This window comes from Lissotriton vulgaris, chromosome 5 (genome assembly GCF_964263255.1).
Source record: "Lissotriton vulgaris chromosome 5, aLisVul1.2, whole genome shotgun sequence".
Taxonomy (NCBI): Eukaryota; Metazoa; Chordata; class Amphibia; order Caudata; family Salamandridae; genus Lissotriton; species Lissotriton vulgaris.
The window spans coordinates 1,160,980,750-1,161,002,992 of record NC_141693.1 but is presented as its reverse complement, the minus strand read 5'-3'; the positions used below and the strand labels follow the sequence as shown (position 1 = coordinate 1,161,002,992).

Here is a 22,243-nt window from a genome sequence, read left to right as displayed (position 1 = left end):
AGGAGTCAGGTTAAAAGGAAAGTGTTAGAAATGGGGGTCTCTAATTGGCAGAGGTAGGTAACTTTGTCCAAATAGAGACCCTTGCTTCTAGTCAGGGTAAGATGGATACAATTCTAAAATAACCCCTGCTCACCCACTTGGTAGCTTGGCACGAGCAGACAGGCTTATCTCAGAGGCAGTGTGTAAAGTATTTGTGAACACATAAAGTAATACAGTGAAAACACTACAAATGGACACCACACGAGCTTAGAAAAAAAGGTAATCTTTATCGAAACCAAAACAAGACCAAAATGCCAAACATCCACAAGCCCTGCCCCAACTCATCCAGACTCTAGAGCCACTGCACATTCCCAGCCTCTGTCACTACAAAGACAGACAGTCAATACATTTCCTGGCAGAGGCACACTGGACAGCTAAGCATGAAAATTCCTACTTTTTATGAGTGGTATTTTCAAACAAAGAATGTAAAAATCACCCTGAGTAAAAGATGCACTTTAACATTCTGAGTTCAGCCATACTTAAATAAAATTTTTCTACTTTTTGCTCCCAGGGGTAGTTATGTTTGTAAGATGTTATAAGCAAACTCCCCATTCTATCCTATGGGAACCGGTAGCCTTGCAATAGTGAAAAACGAATATGGCAGTATTTCACTCTCAGGATATGCCACACACACCAGGGCATGTCCTACCTTTCACAGACACTGCAACCTGCCCGCAGGGGTACAGTGGGCCTACCTTAGGGGTGACTAACATGTAAGAAAAGGGAAGGTTAGGGACTGGCCAGTGGGTGCACTTGCCAGATCGACATGGCTATACCAGACTGCACACAAGCTCTGCAATGGCCGGCCTGCGTTACATTTACAGGCTGCTTATGCGGGTGGCAAAATCAGTGCTGCAGCCCACTAGCAGCTTTTGATCTACAGGCCCTGGGACCACACAGTGCACTGTAATACGGACTGACTAGTACAACAAATATGCCAATCATTGAATCACCAATCCATAACAATAATTTACAAAGGGAGCACTTGCACTTTAGCACTGAACAACAGTGGCAAAGTGCCCAAAGCATCTAGAACAGCAAAACGAAGTCCAACACACAGCAAAAACACAGGAGGCAAAGGCAAAAATACAGGGGAAACCCACGCCAATGATGCAACGTCTAACAGAAAGTAAAGTGTCATTTAAGTTGCTGTCAGTCAAGAGACATATACGTTAGGAGTTGTTGCAGATGCCAATGCAACATTTTTTGGAAGTCCTTTTTCATTCTTTGTTACCTCATGGTACAAACCTCTGTACGGAAGGTAAGATAGTGCTAGTACAATTTTGCGCATGTGAAAGCCACCATAAAAAGCGTCTGCTCCCCCAGCCTCCCCTGCCCTATGGAACAATGCTTTAATGAACAGAGTTCTTGGACTGTAGATTGGTGTCCCTCCACAAGGAGCCATTGGTATAGCTCCTTGGCTTACAGGTGCCATAACAGTCATAGGTGGAAAAGAGTAAGACCATTTGAAGCAGACTCTTCCCGTTCCACTGCAAGAAGAAGCTCACATCCCATTTACCTATATGTGATTTGTCATTATTATCAAAGTGCAAGTATCCTTGACTATTCTGTCAGTACATCACAATAAATGTCACAGATTAGACATCGCTAGTTCAGTGTGCTTTTTCTTCAGAGGCGGAGGTGCATTAGTTAAAGCTGTGGTTTTATCAATAAGCCACACTGCTGCTCTCATAGCCTGTTGAAGGTTCAGTTTATTAGACACAGTCACAGTGCTTATGAAACATGTATGCAGCAGTGACAGGGCTTCTCTTTTCCTTAAACTACAAAGCACCATATCAGCCATGAGGAATGTAGCTCCATTGGCTGTTTGTGGAGGAAGGCGAATTCTTAAGGCATATGTGGTTTTGGAGCTTTCCTTCCATGGGGCGTCCTGGGTCGGGGGTTGCATTTCTGCAAATGCAATATGGGTTCTTGATTCTAGAGGCCCTAAAGCTGAGAGGCCCAGAATGGCAAACAGCAAGTTGGAGCAAATGTCAGCACCGACCATAAACCCCACAGCCCTGATAGCTTCCTTCTGTGCTACTCCAGAGGAGCATCTTTGGTTTGCCAGAGCCTCACCCCATTATTCAAGGCAGTGGCATCTCTCGTGACCACTGCGTGTCGCGCACTAGGTGCTCAGTCTTATGTCAAGAAATGCCAATCTGCTGAGGGCAACACGGGGGAGGTCCTCCGCCTACTGAGCGCGAGATCCTGTAACAACACATTACTTCAACGTGCTCTTTTGTTGCCAGTTGACTGATGCTGCAAATAGTGAAACCCTTTTAGATTGTTTCCAGCACCGGGGGACGTTGACCGCTCTTGGTGTTGCAGAACTGGTAATACTTATGTTAATACACCTGATAATCAGTTACTAGTGTAGTTCACAACACCTTGTTTTTAACCTCTTATGGTCCTGAAGAATTGCTGCCGGATCCCACTCCTTGGGACTATTAGGCAAGAAACATGTTGACCACATAAGTACAACTATCCATCACATCATAGTGGTTAGTTGCCATCATCTTTTTAACCAGGGTAGGAGGCAGGATTATTAAAGTAGTGGCCCTGACCACCTTTCCCTGTTTTAACCTATCACAAGCTCACACACTACACTTCCACCTATTAGGACCCCACACACGCACTCACCAAACAGCAAAGATAAAAGATCTCCGCCAAAGAATCCCCACTGAGGGTGCCCGTCGGTAATTGCACCGCCGTCCCGACGAGGAGCACGCCCAATGATGAAGCATGACACCTAGCGGGCTGGGTGTGTGAGGGCATTACATCCGAAAGGAGGAATTCCCCTTCCTCCTTTTTGGGCTACTGTACATCAGCCAGTTTTTCACATTAGTCACTCTTGTCCTCCTTAGGAACTGCATACTTCTTTTTTGTTCTGTCCACTGTACCTGCCAACCACGACCTATAGATGAAGAACCAGCAGAAAGAAATCATCCTTGCCCATTTACTCGCTGTCACGCCCTCTCCTACTTATAGTCTAGCTTCACTAAATCTGCATAATTCCCAGGTTCCCATCTTATCCTCAAACTCTCAAATACACTGCCCCATCATCAGCTACTCCTCTGACCATATCCTAATCCAAATGTCCACTGACATTACCCTTCTTATCTGCTCTATACCCGAGGGGCCCTATGCCCAGGAGAAAATTGTCACCTATCTCGATTAACCCCCACCTTCAACAGGTCCATCATGCCAGCACTGCTTTCCCTGGCTCCGTCTCAGTAAGACATTCAATGAAACAATTCAGGTTTTGTATGTCACAAATATCTCTGTGTGATTGTCTTCTACACCCTACATCTTCAAGCCTGCATCACACCCACCACTGGATCATTCACTTGCACAAATGGAGGAAATGCTGAACCTCAAGTTCCTAGAAACCTACAACGAGGCCTCAGCATTCTCATGAAAATCCTCACCTTACCAACAAAGCGAAATGCTAAGACCTTATTGCATGATGACAACCATCTACTCAGTGTCTATGCCACTTTTTAATTCTCTTTGATTACACCCTTGAAACATATTAACCATTTGACAAGTGAATTTACCACCAATTTCTTTGCTAGAATCACCCTTGTTGATCACTGTGAACAACTTATTTATGACCCCTCGCCCGTCCTACTCTGCACCTTCCCTGTTGCCCACATTTGTTACGCCCTGCCCACTTCCATAGTCCAGCTTCGTTGATGCACATTTTCCTGTCTGCCCCTACTTTTTGGACTCCCACCTTTCCTCTTAGCCACTTCCCTCTCCAGTTGCCTCTTCACATCCTGCAGTCGCGTTTGCATGTTGCCACTTATTCACATCTCTTTACATCTAAAGTGTTAATCCTCATTCCAGGAAGTCAGTGCCAGAGCCTGCCTTTTCTACTAGCTGTCGTCCTGTATCCACACTCCCTTCATCTTCTCAAATGTTCATACTTCTTCAACTGGCTTACACTGTACCTAACCTCCCTCACCTATTAAATTCTCTACCAGTGTGATTCTGTCAATTCCCATTCACCAACACCACTATAACACCCGAATAATCACATTTGCAGAATCTTGCACCTCCTCGATTTCTGAGGAGCATTTGATTTAGTGACCACCCTGTCATGCTAGCTACGTTTGCTTCCTTAGGGTATCATCCCTCCGTCACATGATTGGTTTTGTTCCTGTCTCTCCAACTGCTCCATTTTAATTATTGGTGCCCCTAGCACTTTTTGTTTCCCCAAAGGTTCAATCTTGTGCCCGTCCCTTTCTTCCTTCTGCACAACCTCCCTCAGTGGCAGAATGTGTCCTTCAGTTTCTCCCATCACACCATTGCAGACAGCAGACACATCGTCTACTAACTTCCACATTCAGTCCAGTACCACAAACTATCTCACCGCCATTAGACAAGAGATTGCTCTCCATTGTCTCATTTGAAATCCTCCAAGACTGGAATAATCTACGTCGCTGCATCCTCTTCACCAATTCTCTGATTATCTTGATCTTTTCTTTCCTATGACATTCACACCCAGCACAGCTGACAGGAATATCAACCTGCAATTCAATACAGTATGCGGTTCACCTCAATCACCAGCCCCGTTTTTACTGTTGACATGGCCCCAACCACTTAACATCTGAAAGATCTGCCCACACCTTCCGTCAGCATGATCAAGCTTAATTACTGCAAAAATCTACAAGTTGATGCCTTGCAGGACTCATTTCCCTTCTTGAACAAACTCACTAACTTTGCTACGTGTTTTCATTCGCCATTCGAGACACCACCCATTCCCCATCTACATTTAGACCCTTTGAAAGACTATTGTCTCCCTAGGGTATTGCCAACCCCACTGAAATTCGAGCTATAGCTACCCTTCCTTTATTTAAATCTGGGATGTGAAAAGTGCAAACCTTGCCCATCAAGATAAACAAGCATTTACAATGCAATGGTTTCGCCTTTGGAAAAGTTTGAGCTATTGGCATTGTAAATGACAAAATTTGTATTTATGTGTTGGTTTTGAAAACATAAATAAATGGCATCGTCATTTACATTGCCATTAGCTTAATCTCTCGCAAATGTGAGACCTATTGTACCCTACGGACGAGCTCAGCAGACAGCAATTACTACCACACAAACACACCCAGAGCCAGCCACACACACACACCCAGAGCCAGCCACACACACACACCCAGAGCCACACACACACACACCCAGAGCCACACACACACACACACACCCAGAGCCACACACACACACACACCCAGAGCCAAACCTAAAAATTAAATCAAATCATGGTGAGCAACACAGGATGGAGCAGATTGTGGCCCAGAGCAATTAACAGTGCCCGAGATGAATTCCGGCATTTCACCCATCGCGTTTTTGTTTTCCTTTGTACCAAACTCTTACACATACACACCAGACTGACTGCATAAATAAACAGTGATGAAAATGCAGTGGTTAAACAAGTTTGCCGCAGTAATCCGTGTGAATTATAGCACAGGTTTGACAAATAGGCTAAAGTTTATAAAACCGGCATCAGTGAAATAGGAGCGCCTGTTTATAGTGCTGCGTGAAAGCAGGCCTGTCACAGCAGGAGCTAACAAGTTAATTATTCAACGTTTGTCAGCGCCCACCTATGCTGGAGTGGGCGAGGACAGCTGCGGGCAGACCAAAAGCAGGGTTTTGTTTGTAAACGGAGAGGTCTGGTCTGCGGGATTATTCTGCAAGGAGAGGCGGGCGTGGAACTGGAATCCAGCGCCCACGGGTCGGGACGCCGTCTTCCAAGTGGGCAGATGTGAGGGGCGGGAGGGACCGTCCCACTTCACATTTTCTGAAGGGCGAACCCCCCTTGCGCCCCCACTCTCCTTGTCCGGGCTCCAGGTTGCAAGCAGTTGGGTGCAGCCTTGCCGGCCACCGAAGTGGTCCCGGAAGCCCTCCTGAGACGAGATTAGCAGATGTAAGCCCTCCTGCACCAACCACAGCCCGAGCACGGAGACCCTACAGCGGCACTCCCCGAAGACCCCAGGAGGCTGGGCCCGCCAGGGAGGTGCAGCAGTGCTTTTTGAATCAAGTACCAGGCACCTTGCACTGCAGGAAACTCATGCGGTCTCATCTCGGAGGCCACCAAATGCACCCTAAACTTCACGGTGTGCCTGGGAGGCTCGCGATAGACACCACGTGGCCCCGTCAAACTCACCTCCCCTCGGGAACCATGCACAAACATGGCAGAGACCACCACCACTGAACCCTCCGCTTCACTGTAAGCGACACAGCTGCGCCCCGGGGCTCGAGCCATGCACAGATGTGCACTGTCCCATCATTAGGGTCGTGTTATGCAAGAACTCACACACACTGAACACCCTGACACAATGTCGCCACAGATCTGTAAAAGTGCTAAAAGGAGGACCTTCAAAAGGCCTGTTCTTCACACAAGAGACTGACAGACTGGGGACAACAAACAGAAGACTTGTTTTCAGTTTACCCGTTTTTCCTATGTGTAAATCTGCACGCCTGCTTTAAATGGTAGTGACACACATTATACATCCTATACTAAGGCGCAGCAGAGCACCGTTCCATGCAGTGTCCCTGAAGAGAAGAGATACAAACAATGTGCAATAGTAACAAACGTTGACGTGTGAATTACAACCGCTGGCCACGACAGCCCGAGCATGCAGTTGCACTACACTGAATGTATGTTGGGAATACAGCACACCACCTCAAAGGCGTTTCTGGAATTCTGTGGTTTAATCAAAAGGAGACTAGCTCATGCATTACGAAATTTGACAAAAGGACTCTAGTATGTTTCGTCAGGGGGTAGGAACTCCTGGTAAGTGTGCTCATGAAGCCCTCACCCACCAACCTAGTTGGTGGCATGCTTCATCATCGGGCCCACCCAGTGACACCTAGCGTGTCCCGGGTGTGCTTCGACGCCTGATTACAGCGGAGCAGGTATGCCGCTGAGTGTGCAGTGAAGAATGTTATGAAAGTGATTTTAAAACGGCTTGGCGGGGGTCCCAGTACCTGAGGGTAAATTAGACTTTAATACCTGGGCCACTGTCAGCGGTTAAAAATAAAAATAAGGCTGTTGGATGTTAGAGGCGAGTTACGACCTCCTACATCCAGTGGTGGGTCAACATGTTTCAGCCAGTGCCTTATGAATATGCTGGCTTTCTTCAGGACCTATATAAAAGGGTGTATGTGATTAAACTAGTGGGTGTGTAATTCAGACTATGTGTATACATGCCCTAAAGTGTTTTTCTATGTGTGAGAGGGGGATTCCCTTCTCAAAACACGCTAGTTTTAGCAGTTTTTTGCTTCAAGGTTGAGAAGTGGCGAGGGGTTGACCAGCTTTTCTGGGCAGAGCCTGCTCTGGACCTGTAGTGCCTCCTTCGCATACCGGTTTCTGGAATTCTGCCTTTAGGAACTTCCTGAATTTCGACTTGAAGACTGAGTGTAGGTGCTTTCTCGAGGAAGAGAGGGCATTTTACGAGACACTACAGGCGCCGGGTTGGTTCCAGATCACAAACTGTCCTCGCTGAACAGTGTCGCCAGAATTCCCGGAAGGTGACGCAGATAACCAAACAATGTTCTCTCGCCTGGGGCTTCCTCCGGGCCGAGAGCACACGAGGATGTGCTGGCTTTACCTGACAAAGCCACCAGACACGTATGCAGCAGAAAAGACACAATGGCTACACGAATATTGTTAGACAATGATGGAAACCCAGAGTCTTACAGAGCGCAGGCGCCAGCATAATACTCACCTAGCCACACAGATGGACAGCGGGAGGGGGGACGGGCACACGGACAGCGGGAGGGGGGACGGGCTCACGGACAGCGGGAGGGGGGACGGGTTCACGGAGAGCAGGAGGGGGGACGGGCACACAGACAGCCGGGAGGGGGCGGGCTCACGGATAGCGGAAGGGGGGGCGGGAACGGGAGTAAAATGTGCCGCTTACCTGCTAGCCGATGCCAGGCAGACGTCCCACGTTGCGGTGCCTTCCAGGAGAAATGACCAAAACAAACTTCCCCCCCACCCAAAAAAAAGCACCTCCCACTGCCGCATGACGTGGGCAAAATGCGAAAAACTGTCGGGAACGCCCACGAATCTAGTCCGGCCATGACGGACAGATCTCTGTTCCAATGGCTAGCCTCCATTTATGGAGCTAGCCAATGGAACAGAGGGGCGGGACAGCTTTCGACGAGGCGAAACCTAAAAAGCATCACCCTTTGCATCTTTACCAGGGCATAGTTTCGCTTCCCCACCTCAGAATCTGTACCGCTGGAGGCAGGAATTCATCACGCTACTGCTTACAGCTGCCTTTAGCGGCAGCGGGGAAATGCTGCAATCTCAGTGAGGTGTGCCATGTCCAACCTACTGGAAGCCATGACCTAGCCATGACCTAAAGAGGAGCTTAAGGAGTGTGATTAGAGTGGGTGGGAAATGGACTGTGGGTGGCTATCGAGAAGGATAGGCGATCTACTATAGCCTTATAGCCCGCCGTAGTGGGCTATACCGGCTATTAAAGGCCTGCTCCAGCGTTAAAGGCCTGAGCCGAAGGCGAGGGACTTTTAACAATGGAGCAGGACTTTAATAGCCGGCATAGCCCAGCTATGAAGGGATATACGTCTATTAGAACATTCTGCCACTAGAGGGCAGAATGTTCCAACAAATAAAACAAAGGCCTCTCGGAGTTTGAGGGGTTTAAATTCGCTCGGGCTCCGAGAGGCCTTTGAAAACAACATTGGGATGTTGCTTTGCTGACCTTTACCGTCCCGTAAAACCATGGAGCACTGGATTGTCTTCAATGGAGCTCCCAACATTCCAATGTTCTAATCCGCAATGAGCGTCAGTGGAAATATTTTCACATAGTTATGAAGTGTCCCATTTTACTGCCACATGTTGCCTTTCCACAAACTTCAAGAGCTTCCCACATTGCAAAGCTGGCCAACTGTAACAAAAAAGCTACATTTCACTTCACAGCTTCATACTCTCCTAATTCAACTCGGTTCTGAAGATAGTACTTTCGAATTAATTGTTGAGGACCTTGATAACAGACACCACATGGCTATGCCCACCCGCCCCCTGGCTTTTGGTTGTGGGCCTCAGTCAATTGTATAGAAATTTACACCTAAAAAGTCTGTGCTAATATATGTGCTGTATTGCCTCTGTATAGGCCCATTCATTATCAATCAGCGTTTCCACTGATCTATGTAATCTGCCCGCCAACATACCCTGCAGTGATACAACATAAAGCATTTCTGATAGAAGCCTTCCTTCGTAAATAAATACATGTAGCTTTTGATCAAATGGATTCATGTGTGCTCTACTACTTCTTTTTTATTATAAACTATTGCAGCCAGTCCCTTGGTGGGGGCGCAACTTAAATTAATTTCAAATGGAAGAGCGCAGTGGGCTGAAGAACCAGTGCAGAGATCCCTGTGTATCCCACAGGTTTGATTGCCATGAATATATCAAACCAGGAGTAAAACTATCATAAAGTCATTTCCATCAACAACAATTATATTTTCTGCAATTTTTCTTAATTTCTGTGCAGGGCAGATGCTACCAGCATCTTCCTGGCCATGACCTATACGGTTTTTCATTGCATTATTCGAAATTAGCCACGTGGGATATTGTGCAGAAATCGCATTACTGCATACGTATGGTGTTTGTGTCACTGTTTGTGAGGTTGCACATGTAGACACAATGAGACAACCCTGTGCCCAAGAAATTGACACTGTTAGCATTAGAATTATTGTGAAAAGGGAAACTGTTGTGAAAAAATCAATTTATAGGTTTGCCAAAATGCTGCTAATGTTTATAGAGAGAAAGAGAGAAGGGAAATTATGCATTTTCGAAAAAAGAGTGTTGCACTCACCTTCTCTCCACAGCTAAAACACATTTTTGCTCCTTCTATCTCTTGGTACGTTTTCCCACCATCACACGAGATGTATCCCATTGCTGCATATTTGTTCAGTGCCCTCTCATCAGGGTAGAACATGTGGTAGAAAAAATCCTTCACACTCTCATCAGTGGGTTCATAGACTGGTTCAGAGACGCCTAGGAGACAAAGAGCAGTGGCTTACAGATCTACAGCTATTTTATGGAAATGTTCATTTGAGTTTATTCAATTTTCAAACTTACAGCTGCTTGTATCCTCCAGGAGCAAATTGGCCTTCAGAACATTACCTCATCGTCCCTCCCTCGCTTCCCTTCCTTACAGAATGAGGCATCCCTGCCTCACCAGACACCCGTACCCACGTGATTTGTCACGTGGGGACTATATATAGCCCCCACCCCCCTCATACCTCCTGCTGTTTTTTTTCTGTCTCACCACTGTGAGACGCGCGTCCCACGCGCTGGTCGTTCTGCGGAGCTGCGGTCTTTTCACTTTCTTGAGGGCTTCTCCCTCTCTTGCAATTGCCGTCCTGGGTCTGGCGGCGCCGGCCTGGTGTATGCAAGCCTTCCCCACCGCGTTGGTGTTGTTGCGGTGCACTTCTCGGCGGCTGGGCGTTCGGGTTCCGGGTGACGGAGTCACCGGCCCTGAGTGGCTGGGGCTGTAGTTCCGGTTCAGATGGCCGGAATGGAGGTGGCGGCTGGCGGATGTGCTGTGGCTTCTCGGCTGGCTGTTCCCGATGCTCCAAGGCGGTAGGGGCCTCGTTTTGAGGTCGTTTTTATACATTTTTGTGTTTTTGGTGATTGGATTCAGTGTCTGCGAGGCTTCTTTATTGGTGGCCTCGTGTGTCTTTGTTTCTATTGGTTTACCCGGCTGGGGCTGGGTTGCACATTATTTAAGGGCTTACCTCGGCTTTCTGCCCTGTCAGTTTCACTATGGCTAAACGGACATCGAAGCGCTTGAGGGTTTTGTCCTCCTCTGATGAGGATGGTGAGGTGCCTGTCCCGGCTCGTAGGACCAGGTCCCAGGGTCCGGTGGATTCTTCTGCCCTTCTGTCTGCTTCTGAGGTGCAGTCCATGATTGAGGCTGCTGTGTCTCGTGCTTTGGAGGCGAGAGGTGCTAAGCCACGGCGCAGGTCTTCTCGTGTTGCGGGGGGTCCGGTGGACTCTCCCTCTGAGGACTCTTCTTCTTCTTCTTCGGACTCTGCCATGCCTTCTACATCTTCGGGGAAGTTTGTGCGTAGGGAGGAGGTGCCTGCTATTCTCCAGCACATCAGGGAGAACTTGGGGTTTTCTCCTTTTGCTGCTCCCATGGGGTCCGAGGACATTTTTCCCCAATATGTTAAGCCTCCTGTACTCTCTATGCCCTTTCATGGTCGCATCAAAGACTTGATTTCGGGGGAATGGCGAGACCTTGAGCGCTCCTCTGTTCCTCGCTTTTTGCAGAAGCTTTATTCCCTGGAGGAAGGGGAGGTCTCTCTTCCTCACTCTGTGAAGGTGGATGCCATGTTGGCCACTCTTATTGGGCGCACTTCTATTAATCCTGAGGATTGTTCGCCTTCGGATGCCACGGATAAAAAGGTGGATGGTGCGCTGAAGAAGGCCTTTTCCGCTGGGAATTTGTCTTTACGTGCTGGTATCTACTCAGCGTATGCGGCGCAATCTTTGGTGTCGGACTTTGGCAAGCTGGCCACGGCTGTTCAGGAGGAGTCGGACTGCTCTGGCTTGCTTGTCCACATGGAGCAGCAGGCTAAGCTCTTGGCTGACGTCTCTTCGGATGTTCTTCGCTCTGCGGCCATGACCTCTGGCTCCTTGGTTTTGGCTCGTCGGAACTTGTGGATGCGTGACTGGAAGGCTGATTCTTCGGAGAAGTCCTCGCTCCTTAAGATTCCCTTTGATGGCAAGTTGCTCTTTGGTGACCAGCTGGATAGTATGGTCACTAAGGCGTTCAAGGACCGTAAGCATGCTCTGCCTTACAAGGGCAAGGCGTCTTCCTCTGGTTCTCGCCATTTTTGGAATCCTGCTCCTTCCTCCTCTGCGTCTTTTCAGTCTTCCCGCCAGTCCTCCAGGAACTTTTCTGCTCGTCAACGCAGATTCAGGCCCAGGAAATCTTCGGCCTTGCCTGGTCCCAAGCTTCCGGCGGATACCTTCAAGAGGAAGTCCTGACGTCGACTGTGTTTCGCCCTCGGGTCCTGTGGGCGGAAGGCTGTTGTCTTTCCTGGACGCTTGGCAGCTGGATGTAAGGGATCGCTGGGCATTGACTATTGTCAGGAGAGGCTATATTATCGACTTTGTCGCCGTTCCGCCCGGCTGGGGCACCATCCTTACTCCTATCCCCAGGTCTCCATCCAAGAGGGAGGCTCTACTGGAGGGGGTTCGGGATCTTCTGTCAAAGAAGGCGATTGTTCCGGTCCCGCTGGCGCAGCGAGGTCTGGGATGTTATTCCATTTTGTTTCTGGTCCAGAAGGTGTCAGGGGGATTCCGGCCGGTTCTGGACCTGAAGAGGGTGAATGGTTGGGTTCGGACCGTTCACTTCAAGATGGTGACTTTGCAGTCCATCATTCCGTTGGTGGGGGTCCGGGACTTCATGACGTCTATCGATTTACAGGACGCCTACCTTCACGTTCCTGTGGCTCGGACTCATCAGCGATTTCTTCGCTTTGCAGTTGGCAGCTTCCACTTCCAGTTTGCGGTTTTGCCATTCGGGCTGAAGTCCGCCCCTCGGGTCTTCACCAAGCTCTTGGCCCCCTTGGTGGCCCTGGTCCACTGTCAGGGGATATTTTTACATCCTTATCTGGACGACTGGCTGGTTCATGCTCCCTCTTTCCAGTTGACTGTCGCTCACGCAGACTTGGTGCTGGCCGTTTTGAGGGGGCACGGCTTTCTTGTCAATCTGGGCAAGTCGTTTCTTGTTCCTTCCCAGGATCGTCTCTTCATTGGGGCCAGGTTTCGGACAGATTTGGGAGTGGTCACTCTGCCCGAGGCTCGGGTGGTCAAGATTCAGTCTCACATCCTGTCTCTGCTGTCCGGTCCGGTGCAGGTGGCGGCACGTTGGCTGCAGGTCCAGGGAGATATGGCTGCCACGGTGTTTCTGGTTCCTTGGGCCAGATTTCATTTACACACTCTGTTGGCTCATGTTCTGGCGCATTGGTCTCCCCATTGCCTTCCCCTCTCTTCTCCGATCCCGGTTTCCCCTCAGATCAGGTCTTCTCTGGGTTGGTGGCTGGTTCGGGATCATTTGCTGAAGGGTGTCCCTCTCTCTCCTCCGGCTCCGGTTGTGGTGACGACCGATGCCAGCCTCTCGGGTTGGGGGGCCTGGCTGGGGGTTCATCAGTCCAGGGGCTTCTGGTCTCCCGCTCAGAGCAGGATGTCATCGAACTGGAGGGAGTTGGAGGCTGTCCGTCTGGCTCTGTTGGCCTTCTCCCAGTTTCTGCTGGGTTCCGTGGTCCTGGTCAGAACGGACAACGTCACGGCCATGGCTTACGTCAACAGGCAGGGGGGGACGAGGTCCTCTTCTCTGTCCCTTGTGGCGAGGCGGTTGTTTGTTTGGGCGGAGTCTCATCTGTTGGCTCTCTCGGCGATCCATATTCGGGGGGTGTCCAATTCCCGGGCGGATGCCCTCAGCAGGGCCATTCCGTCGTCTGTGGATTTCTGCCTTCGTCGGGAGTTGTTTGTGGCTCTGACGTTGCGTTGGGGGGTTCCGGTGGTGGACCTCTTTGCGCATGTGGGAAATGCCTTGGTGTCCCGGTTTGTCTCCCGCTGTCGGGAGGGGTCGGCCTGGGCGGTGGATGCTCTCTCTTGCCCTTGGCCCCGCGGGCTTCTGTATGCGTTTCCTCCTTTCCCCCTTCTTCTCCGCTTCCTGCTGAGGGTCCGGTCCTCGGGGGCTTCTGTGATTCTGGTGGCTCCGGCGTGGCCTCGTGCCTCCTGGTTTCCTCTCCTGGTGGAGTTGAGGTCGGAGGTGGAGTGGTTGCTGCCTCTGTCTCCTCCCCCTTTGGTCTTCCCGGCGTTTCAACAGGATGTTCTGGGCCGGATGCGCTTGGCGGCTTGGAGGTTGAACGCCTAGGTCTTCTGCGACGTGGGGTTCCGGCTGGTTTGACCTCTACTCTGCAGGCGGCTAGACGCGCTTCGACCAACAAGTCTTACCTACGGCACTGGCGTTCTTTCAGTCGGTGGTGTCTTGTCAAAGGTTTGGACCCCTCTTCCTCTTCTTTGTTTGAGGTGATGCTGTTTCTTCAGGAGGGTGCTTCCTTGGGCTTGAAGGTGTCTTCCCTTCGTTTACAGTGGGCTGCGATTAGGGCGTTTAGGAGCTCTTGGGGCAATCACTCGGATTCTGAGGGGTTGGTCAGTCGCCTTTTTAAGGGTTTGAGTAACGTTCTTCCTACCCCTCGGCGGCATTTTCCGACCTGGGATCTTTCTCTGGTCTTGGACGCCTTGATGTCATCTCCCTTTGAGCCGTTGGTTTCTGTGGATCTGCGCCTGTTGTCCTTCAAGACTTTCTTTTTGGTGGCCATTTCATCTGCTCGCCGCCTGAGTGAACTGGGTGCTCTTTCTTCCAAACACCCTTTTTTTCGGGTTTTTGATGACAGGATCGTGTTGCGACCTATTCTTTCCTTTCGTCCTAAGGTGGACTCTCAATTCCACAGGGATCAGGAGTTGGTTCTTCCTTCCTTTTTTGGTTCCCCGTCCTCGGAGTCTGAGGTGCGGCTTCACTCTTTAGATGTTAGGAGGGCTCTCCTGGTCTATTTGGAGCGGGTCGCTCCTTTCCGTCTCTCGGATTCCCTTTTTGTTAATTTTGGTCCTGTGAATAGGGGTTTGCGTCCTTCTACTCCTTCCTTGAGTCGTTGGGTTCGTTCTCTGATTTCTTTGGCGTACAAAGAGGGGGGACACCTTTCTCCTTTGGGGGTTCAGGGTTGTTCCACTCGCTCCATGGCTGCTTCCTGTGCGGAGGTCCAAGGAGCTTCCATTTCGGAAATCTGCCGGGCTGCCACCTGGGCTTCCCCGCTGACCTTTGCCTCTCATTACAGGATTGGCCAGGAGGTTGACTGTGCTGATGTGTTTGGACACAGGGTTCTTTCCACTATGATTCCTGAATAGTGGTTTTTCCCCTGGTCTTCTGTGTTTTTTAATAAACCTGTTTTTTGCATACCTTCTTTGGTTGTCCTGTTTGGCTTTGTACATCTCATTCTGTAAGGAAGGGAAGCGAGGGAGGGACGATGAGGTAATGCTTCAATTACTTACCGGTAATTGCATTACTCTGAGTCCTACTCCCTCGCTTCCCTTACTTACATCCCTCCCTCCCTCCCTGATGGTCCAGGCCAACCTTTTGGTATGGTTTCGATCTGTGTGGTATTACAGGAGGTATGAGGGGGCTGGGGGCTATATATAGTCCCCACGTGACAAATCACGTGGGTACGGGTGTCTGGTGAGGCAGGGATGCCTCATTCTGTAAGTAAGGGAAGCGAGGGAGTAGGACTCAGAGTAATGCAATTACCGGTAAGTAATTGAAGCAATAGGGGGAATTGGAGAACTTCGGTAGAATTACTCAAATATCAGATGTACCTCACAAAATATATTGCAATAACTAACACCACCTAAAAGAACCATGTCACTAAATAACTAGGGGCGGGTGATAAATTCCGCTCCGCCAGCTTTTGTAGTTTGAAGAGTTTTGCCCACTCCACATTATGCTTGTAATGCGGAGTTCTGGCAAAACACTGCCAACAATCGCGTGGCGGAATTTTATCTCGAGTGCGGCTCACCAAAATAAGATTGGCGAGTGAGAACTGGCATACCCTAGCGTGATTTTCAGGCGATAAGAGGGCACCTGGTGAGATTTTCTAAACCTGTGCAGTTGCAACCATTTTAAGTGAGAAAGGTGTGATTCGCAGTGTGGTGCAGTTCATGCTGATTTTACAAGCTGGCAGGGCTAAAAATCAGTGCGATGTGCCAATTCCACCAACTCGTGGAACTCCGCGGAATACCGCTGAGTTTTTATGTTAATGGTAATGAGACACAAACTGTGAGATTGTTTATGTTACTTGTAATTGCATCTGTAACATCAAGGTTGACATAATAAGCACTGTATTTGATGTGTGAGGTATGGTTTGTGTGGCTGTTGTGGTAGTCATGATTTGTGACATTAAACATAACTAGTGAATTTCAGTAGTTTTTCAATCTTAATTTATCAACATAACAGTACTATGGTGTTAAGATGAATTTCTTAGATTTTTTAGCATACATTTAAGTGTTATGAACAAGCCTAACCAAAATTTCACTAACCATGGTTTTCACAGTGAATTTCTATTTTTTCATAATAAACTACATCCAACTTCTTTAAAAGCAACCCCTTCCCTGCTTTGCATGTTTTTGGACACAGTGGGGGCTGGCCTATGGTCTGACAATTGATCATACACTGTGCCCAACATAGCATGGGCAGCCAACCCCGCTGCGCATGGCCTTTGGCCACATGCTGTAGGGGGTGGTCATGCGCCTATCCTATCACCAGACCATGCACCAACCACCCCCATGAGCGGCCAACCACTGAAGTGCAAGACCTTTGGCTGGTTACATTGTAGGTTGGTCACAGGACCTGACCCAAGACAAAACCCTGAGCTCAACACATTGCAGATGGCCAGCCTCTGCCGGGAATTGGCCATGTGCAGCACGGCTTGACTGCAGGCTTCACCAAAGCCCTTCATCTAACCCGTCACAGGCATCCAGCCCAAGCTGTGCAAAGTCTGTCTGTGTGCAGCAGCAGGTGGTGCATGGCTAGGTTACAGCCAGGTTCTGAGCCCAATGCCACCTTGTGCCAAACCCTGTTGAGCACAGCTGTTGGCCATGCACAGCTGAGGTGTGGTGAAATGCTTTCGATTTTTTTTCAGGATTTGCAAATTTAGAGTGGGAGTAACAAATCCTAAAACCCTGGGAAATATCTGAGGGTTCCAGGATCCATTAATCTGTCCCGGGTCTGCAATGGGTCAAGGGTCTGGGGTGACGGTATGCCCATCCTGCTCCCTTGTGTTCTATTTTTGGTTATTTTTCCCCACCAGTGAGGTTAGAACACCAAGTACAACAATGTTTGTTTCTGTGACTCCAGCCAATCCGAGTGAGGAAGAATTGTGAATCTGAAAGGGAGAACAAAGTGAAAAAGCTTACCCGTCCAAAGGCACTCCTCGTTTTTTTTATTACAGGGATTTACCCTTGGATTTATAAATCCGTGTTTGATTCATGACTGAACGATCCAGATACTCCTAACTTTTTAACCCTTTGAAGCATTTTTGCAACACTAATATCTTAAACTACTAAATAGATTCATATCAAACCTACAAACTCACTTCCTTATGAACAGTTCTAGTTTCATGCCATGTTTGATGCAATTCGGTTTAGTGTTTTCTTTTGTGCTGAAGAGCAAACTTTCCTTTGTGAGTTAAAATGGGAAATGTCACTTCTTTCCTTACCACTTTATTCCCCCTCCAACCACCTCCTGGCACAGATCTGCATAAAATGTGCCGTGCTGAACTTAAATCTGCAACTTTTTGGGGGAAAGTGTTGTGCAGATTCATCAAACAGCATCAAAATGATTACAAAAGAATAAATGGGTTTTAAATGGAAACTTTGACCTAACCATAACTACAGAGTTAATATCATATCTCAGTAATATTTCCAGGTTGGCATGACAAATTACATGTAGATCTGTTAAGTGGGGGAAGGCATCGAACGTGAGGTTATCGAAAGTGGTATTTTACATTTTATTAACAAAACTAATTTTTGCTTTATGCTACAGAAAAAAAAACCACTGAACGCAATTCCACCTCACTAAGCATGAAAGTAGATATGCTTTCAATTAAGTTCCTTTGCTTGGTTTGGTGTACATATGTTAAGTAGGTTTTAAGAAATTAGCATGTAATGTGGAGTTCCAGTATAACTCCACTAACTGCTGCATTGTGGAGTTTTTTTCTTGTGCGCAGCTCGCCAAAGTAAAGTTGGCGAGCGAGAACCGGAGTCCCCAATTACAATTTTTGGGCACTGAGATGGCACCAGGCGAAATTTTCTTAGCGTGGGCATTCGCGGGCCCATTTTGGAGGGCATAAAATTCATGTGACAGGTCAATCAAGTTAGAGAGATATGTCAGTTAATTTGTGAATGGTCTGTGAACCAGGTTTCGCAAAAACTTTGCGGAGCCAAAATCTGAAACATACTTGCATTTTATTGGATAAGGGAGCTTCTGCGTTTCTTCTCATTGTTTATTTTACATCTGCATATTCAAAGCCGGGCCATGGCTTGAACCTCTGTGTTTGGCTGACTGTAACTTGAAGATAAATGTTGCCGCCCCATTACAGAATGAGGGACCTCACTCCCTGCATCCAGAAAAATTAAAATGATGTAGGCATAAGGGAGCAGAGTGTGGCCCCCCAACTGAGGTGGTGTGACCCCAATTGGACACCTCATTATAAAAAAGGCACCTTATTTTGCCTTGTGGTTTACATACCCAATGATGAATTCATTACCCACAGGGCGACCTCTCAGGGTATGCAAGCCAAAGTCAAGGATGCACAAGCACCGCACCAAAACATACACAATCACTAAATAAGCCAAAATGGCAGGATGAAGTGCAACATGGGGACATGAAGTGCCACCAGACAAATGAGACGCTTCTGCATTTCCTGTGCATCTGCCCAACTAGGCCTGCATAAAGGACCTTGCTGAGAAATGACTTTGAAGTGCTAGGAACGAGGACGTGTAAATCAGCTGCAATGGAGTCACTGAATCCACGGAACATGATACTAAACATTTGACTGGAGCAGTTCATGGACGTTTTTAAGGACCTCGTCAAGGCCAAGAGTCCTGCTCAGAACGGGCCTAAGGCTAACTCTGAAAAACTTTGTTGGGTCAGTTTACGGTCATTTGCCAAGGACCCGCTAACACAGGCACTTTAGCAGGTTCCTCAATGGTCATGAGCATTGATTGCTAGGGATGTAGTCAGGGTTGGCTCCTCCGCTAATGCGGAGGAGCGTCTCCCCACTGTTCAAAAGGAAAAATAAAATGATAATAATGTATTGTTATTATCATTTTATTTTTCCTATTGCAGTCAGTGGCAGGGCGGGGCTGGCCAGAGCAGGGGTAGAAATGGTTTGCACTACCTAAGTGTGCATGACTGGCCGATCCTCTTGGGCTGGCCAAACAGGCATGCGCACTTTGCATGTTCCCCACCAAGCTGCATTACACAGCCTGGTGAGGATCATGCACAGACTCACTGTCCCCAACTGACTGCCAACCATAATGCTCAGACCAATCACAATATGGCATTGCAGCGTTGTGATTGGCTATGGGGAGCCTGTGTGCTTCCTGCTCCCAGCAGGGACTGGAGAAAGGAAGAAGTAACATGGAAGGGGATGGAGGAGAGGCGGTGGCAGGCCATTCCAGGTAAGTCCTTTTTTTTCATTCCCCTTCTCCCCCGTCCTACCACCCCGTCTGGTAGCAGCTACTTCTGGATGTAGTAAGTTTTATTGATGCCTCAAGCCCCTATCCCGCCACGTCGAGCACCCGCTTCACATGTAGGTCCTATATATGCTGTAAGAAAAGAGAGGAACCCCTTGAGTTAGTCAAGGGAAGTGGGGTGTTGGACCCAGAAATTAGACTAGTTCCCTTGAGACATATACAGGACAAGCTAAAACTTAGCTTTAAAGCAACCAACGATAAAATCATGAACTAATACAATTCTAAACATAAGGTACACATCAATTTATTAAAGTAACAGAAATAAAAACAGTTTACATCTATACATCATACAATTACGAAGAAACAATTAAAATTTCAACTAATAATACAATCTATTGTGACCTGCACAATGCAACAGACAGACAAAAATTTGTTGTAAAACATAAAAAATTGTAAAATACAAGTGGTACATTCAATACTACAATTTCACCACTCCCTAGTTTTATGGCCACAAATTTGTATATCAACAGGGGAGGAGAGGACTTGAATTGTACAGGAGTTGTATGATGTATACATGTAAACTGTTTTTATTTCTGTTACTTTAATAAATTGATGTGTACCTTATGGTTAGAATTGTATTAGTTCATGATTTTATCGTTGGTTGCTTTAAAGCTAAGTTCTAGCTTATCCTGTATATGTCTCAAGGGAACTAGTCTAATTTCTGGGTCCTATATATGCACCTTGCCACTTTCTATGTTCTTCACGGCCCATAGGAAATGACTATGTGACTCTACTTAAGTACACAGTGGGCTGCTAGGGATGGAGTAAGGATTTATTTTTTCCTGTTCATGCTTGAAACCCCTATCCTGTGTTGTTGAGCGTGGGTCTACCCCCAGGATTTAGCATGCACCTTGGGACTTTAGGTGTGGTAGTCACACCAGGCTTAGGATGGGGAATGGCTTTTTTACAAAGTCCAGGTGCCTCAATGCTCATGGGCAGTGATAGTTAACCCTTTTAGGCCAAGGCCTTTTAGTAAGCTCTGCTGATACCTTAAGTCCCTATTCCACCCTGTCGAGCATCTGCTTTACATGCAGGTTCTACAATGCACCCTGGCAATTGATTTGTGCCCCAGCGCCTATAGGCAGCGGCAATATAAACCATTGATGGACAGAATGCTGAATGTCAAAGGTTCACCCCAGTACAGAGATCTGGCCCTAAATCCATCATTTGTTTGCTCCCCATGCCATTCCAATTTAAACCCTGCCACATTCAAATCAATCTTGACCCTGCTATCCATGGGAACAGTCCAGCCCGAACTGCCAGGTCAGGTCCTCCCTAGACAGGAAACCAGCATCCTACGACCAGTTTCCTCATCAGCCAGGCTAGATTTACTCCAGTGGCATGGAGAGCACAGGACCCACATCTGGGCATACCCGTCCCACTTGGGGTAACAAATGCAAACAGAACAATTAATGGACAGAATGCTGATCAATGTCAAACATTCGCCCCAGTACAGAGATTTGGGCCTAAATCCATAATTTTTCTGCTTCCTATGCCATTCCAATTTAAACCCAGCCATGTGCAAATCAGTCTTGCCCCTGTTCCTCATGGGAACAGTCCAGCCCTAACTACCAGGTCAGGTCCTTCCCTAGACTGAAAACCAGAATCCTAGGACTGGTTTCTGGTTTCCACCCCTCATCAGCCAGACTAGCTTGACTCGAGTGGTATGGAGAGCACGGGACCCATGCCTGGGCACACCCATCCCACTCGGGGTGACACATGCAAAAAGGTGTCTTCACCTACATCAAGGTGGCTGCTAGGGATGTAGTAGTTCTAGGATTTATCATGCACCTCTGCACTTTGTGAGTAGTAGCTACCCCGGGCTTATTACTAGGAATGGCTTTACAATAATGTAATATTAATCTTCTTATATTACTGGGGTTTACTTTTATATGGTTTGTATATTCCTTTTTTAATAATAAGTACTGTGATATGTGAATGTAGGTCTTGACAATGTTTATGGTTTTTATTGGCAAACTTTTTTTTATCATCACCAAATACTAATGCACACTCAAATGATACATAATACTAAGTTCATAGTCATCTCTTTTGTAGTGTTATTGGCACTGGGATATGTAATCACGTCTGCAAGGAAGGTCATGACATTTGTAATTGCATCTGTCACAATAATGGAGAGGTCACGAGCATTGCATTTGGTGTGCGAGTTATGGTTTCTATCACTCTTGGGGTGAGTTATTTATTGATTAATGAGCACACCATCACTGGTAAATTCAGAGTGTCGTAATCATGACTTCAGCTTAATTGTGTTTTTAAGTGGCGTCCTGGGGTTTTGTGATGCATAGGACGTTATAATATTTTTCATGGGATATATCATTCTTCGAATATACAGCATTTCCACGAAATGTTGTACCTAGCCTCAAGACGGGATGCAACATGTCTCAATTTTTGTCGTTCGCCTACAATGGCTTTACCCGAGAATCGTCTGCGTTATATATATGTCTTTGTTTCTTGCTATCTGTGCTTTAGATAGTGCGTGGATAACGCCTCACGGTTTCTTTTTTCTCCATTACTCTTCCGTTACACTGGCCGCAGGCTCTGCATGGTTCCTCTGAATTTCTGCTTGTGTTGGTGCGTCCAAGCCTGTTATCTCGTTTATAATAAATTCAAGCCGTTCCTCCTTTATATGACCAGAAGATGGCGACTGCTGCACTGGTTATTCACTGGCAACTATTCTTCTCCAACCAAACCCCAAGACATTCCCCATGGTTGGAAATAACTCTCCCTGGAGTGGGCGAAGCAATTTCATGACACATTAAATGCCACAGTCTTTCAATTGCCGGTGCTTAAGGTACAAGGGGAGAGCTAATTTGG

The 22,243-nt window shown here is 47.7% G+C and overlaps 1 protein-coding gene across 1 annotated transcript in view; it reads right to left on the bottom strand.

Annotated features, from left to right (window-relative positions):
- LOC147712145 (uncharacterized) overlaps window positions 1-22,243 on the bottom strand; it is a 936,609-nt gene that overhangs the window by 429,262 nt on the left and 485,104 nt on the right. The window contains exon 13 of the mRNA XM_086922921.1: window positions 9,897-10,078. Within this exon, the coding sequence (XP_086779047.1) occupies window positions 9,897-10,078 (182 nt within the window). The remainder of the gene's footprint in view (window positions 1-9,896; window positions 10,079-22,243) is intronic.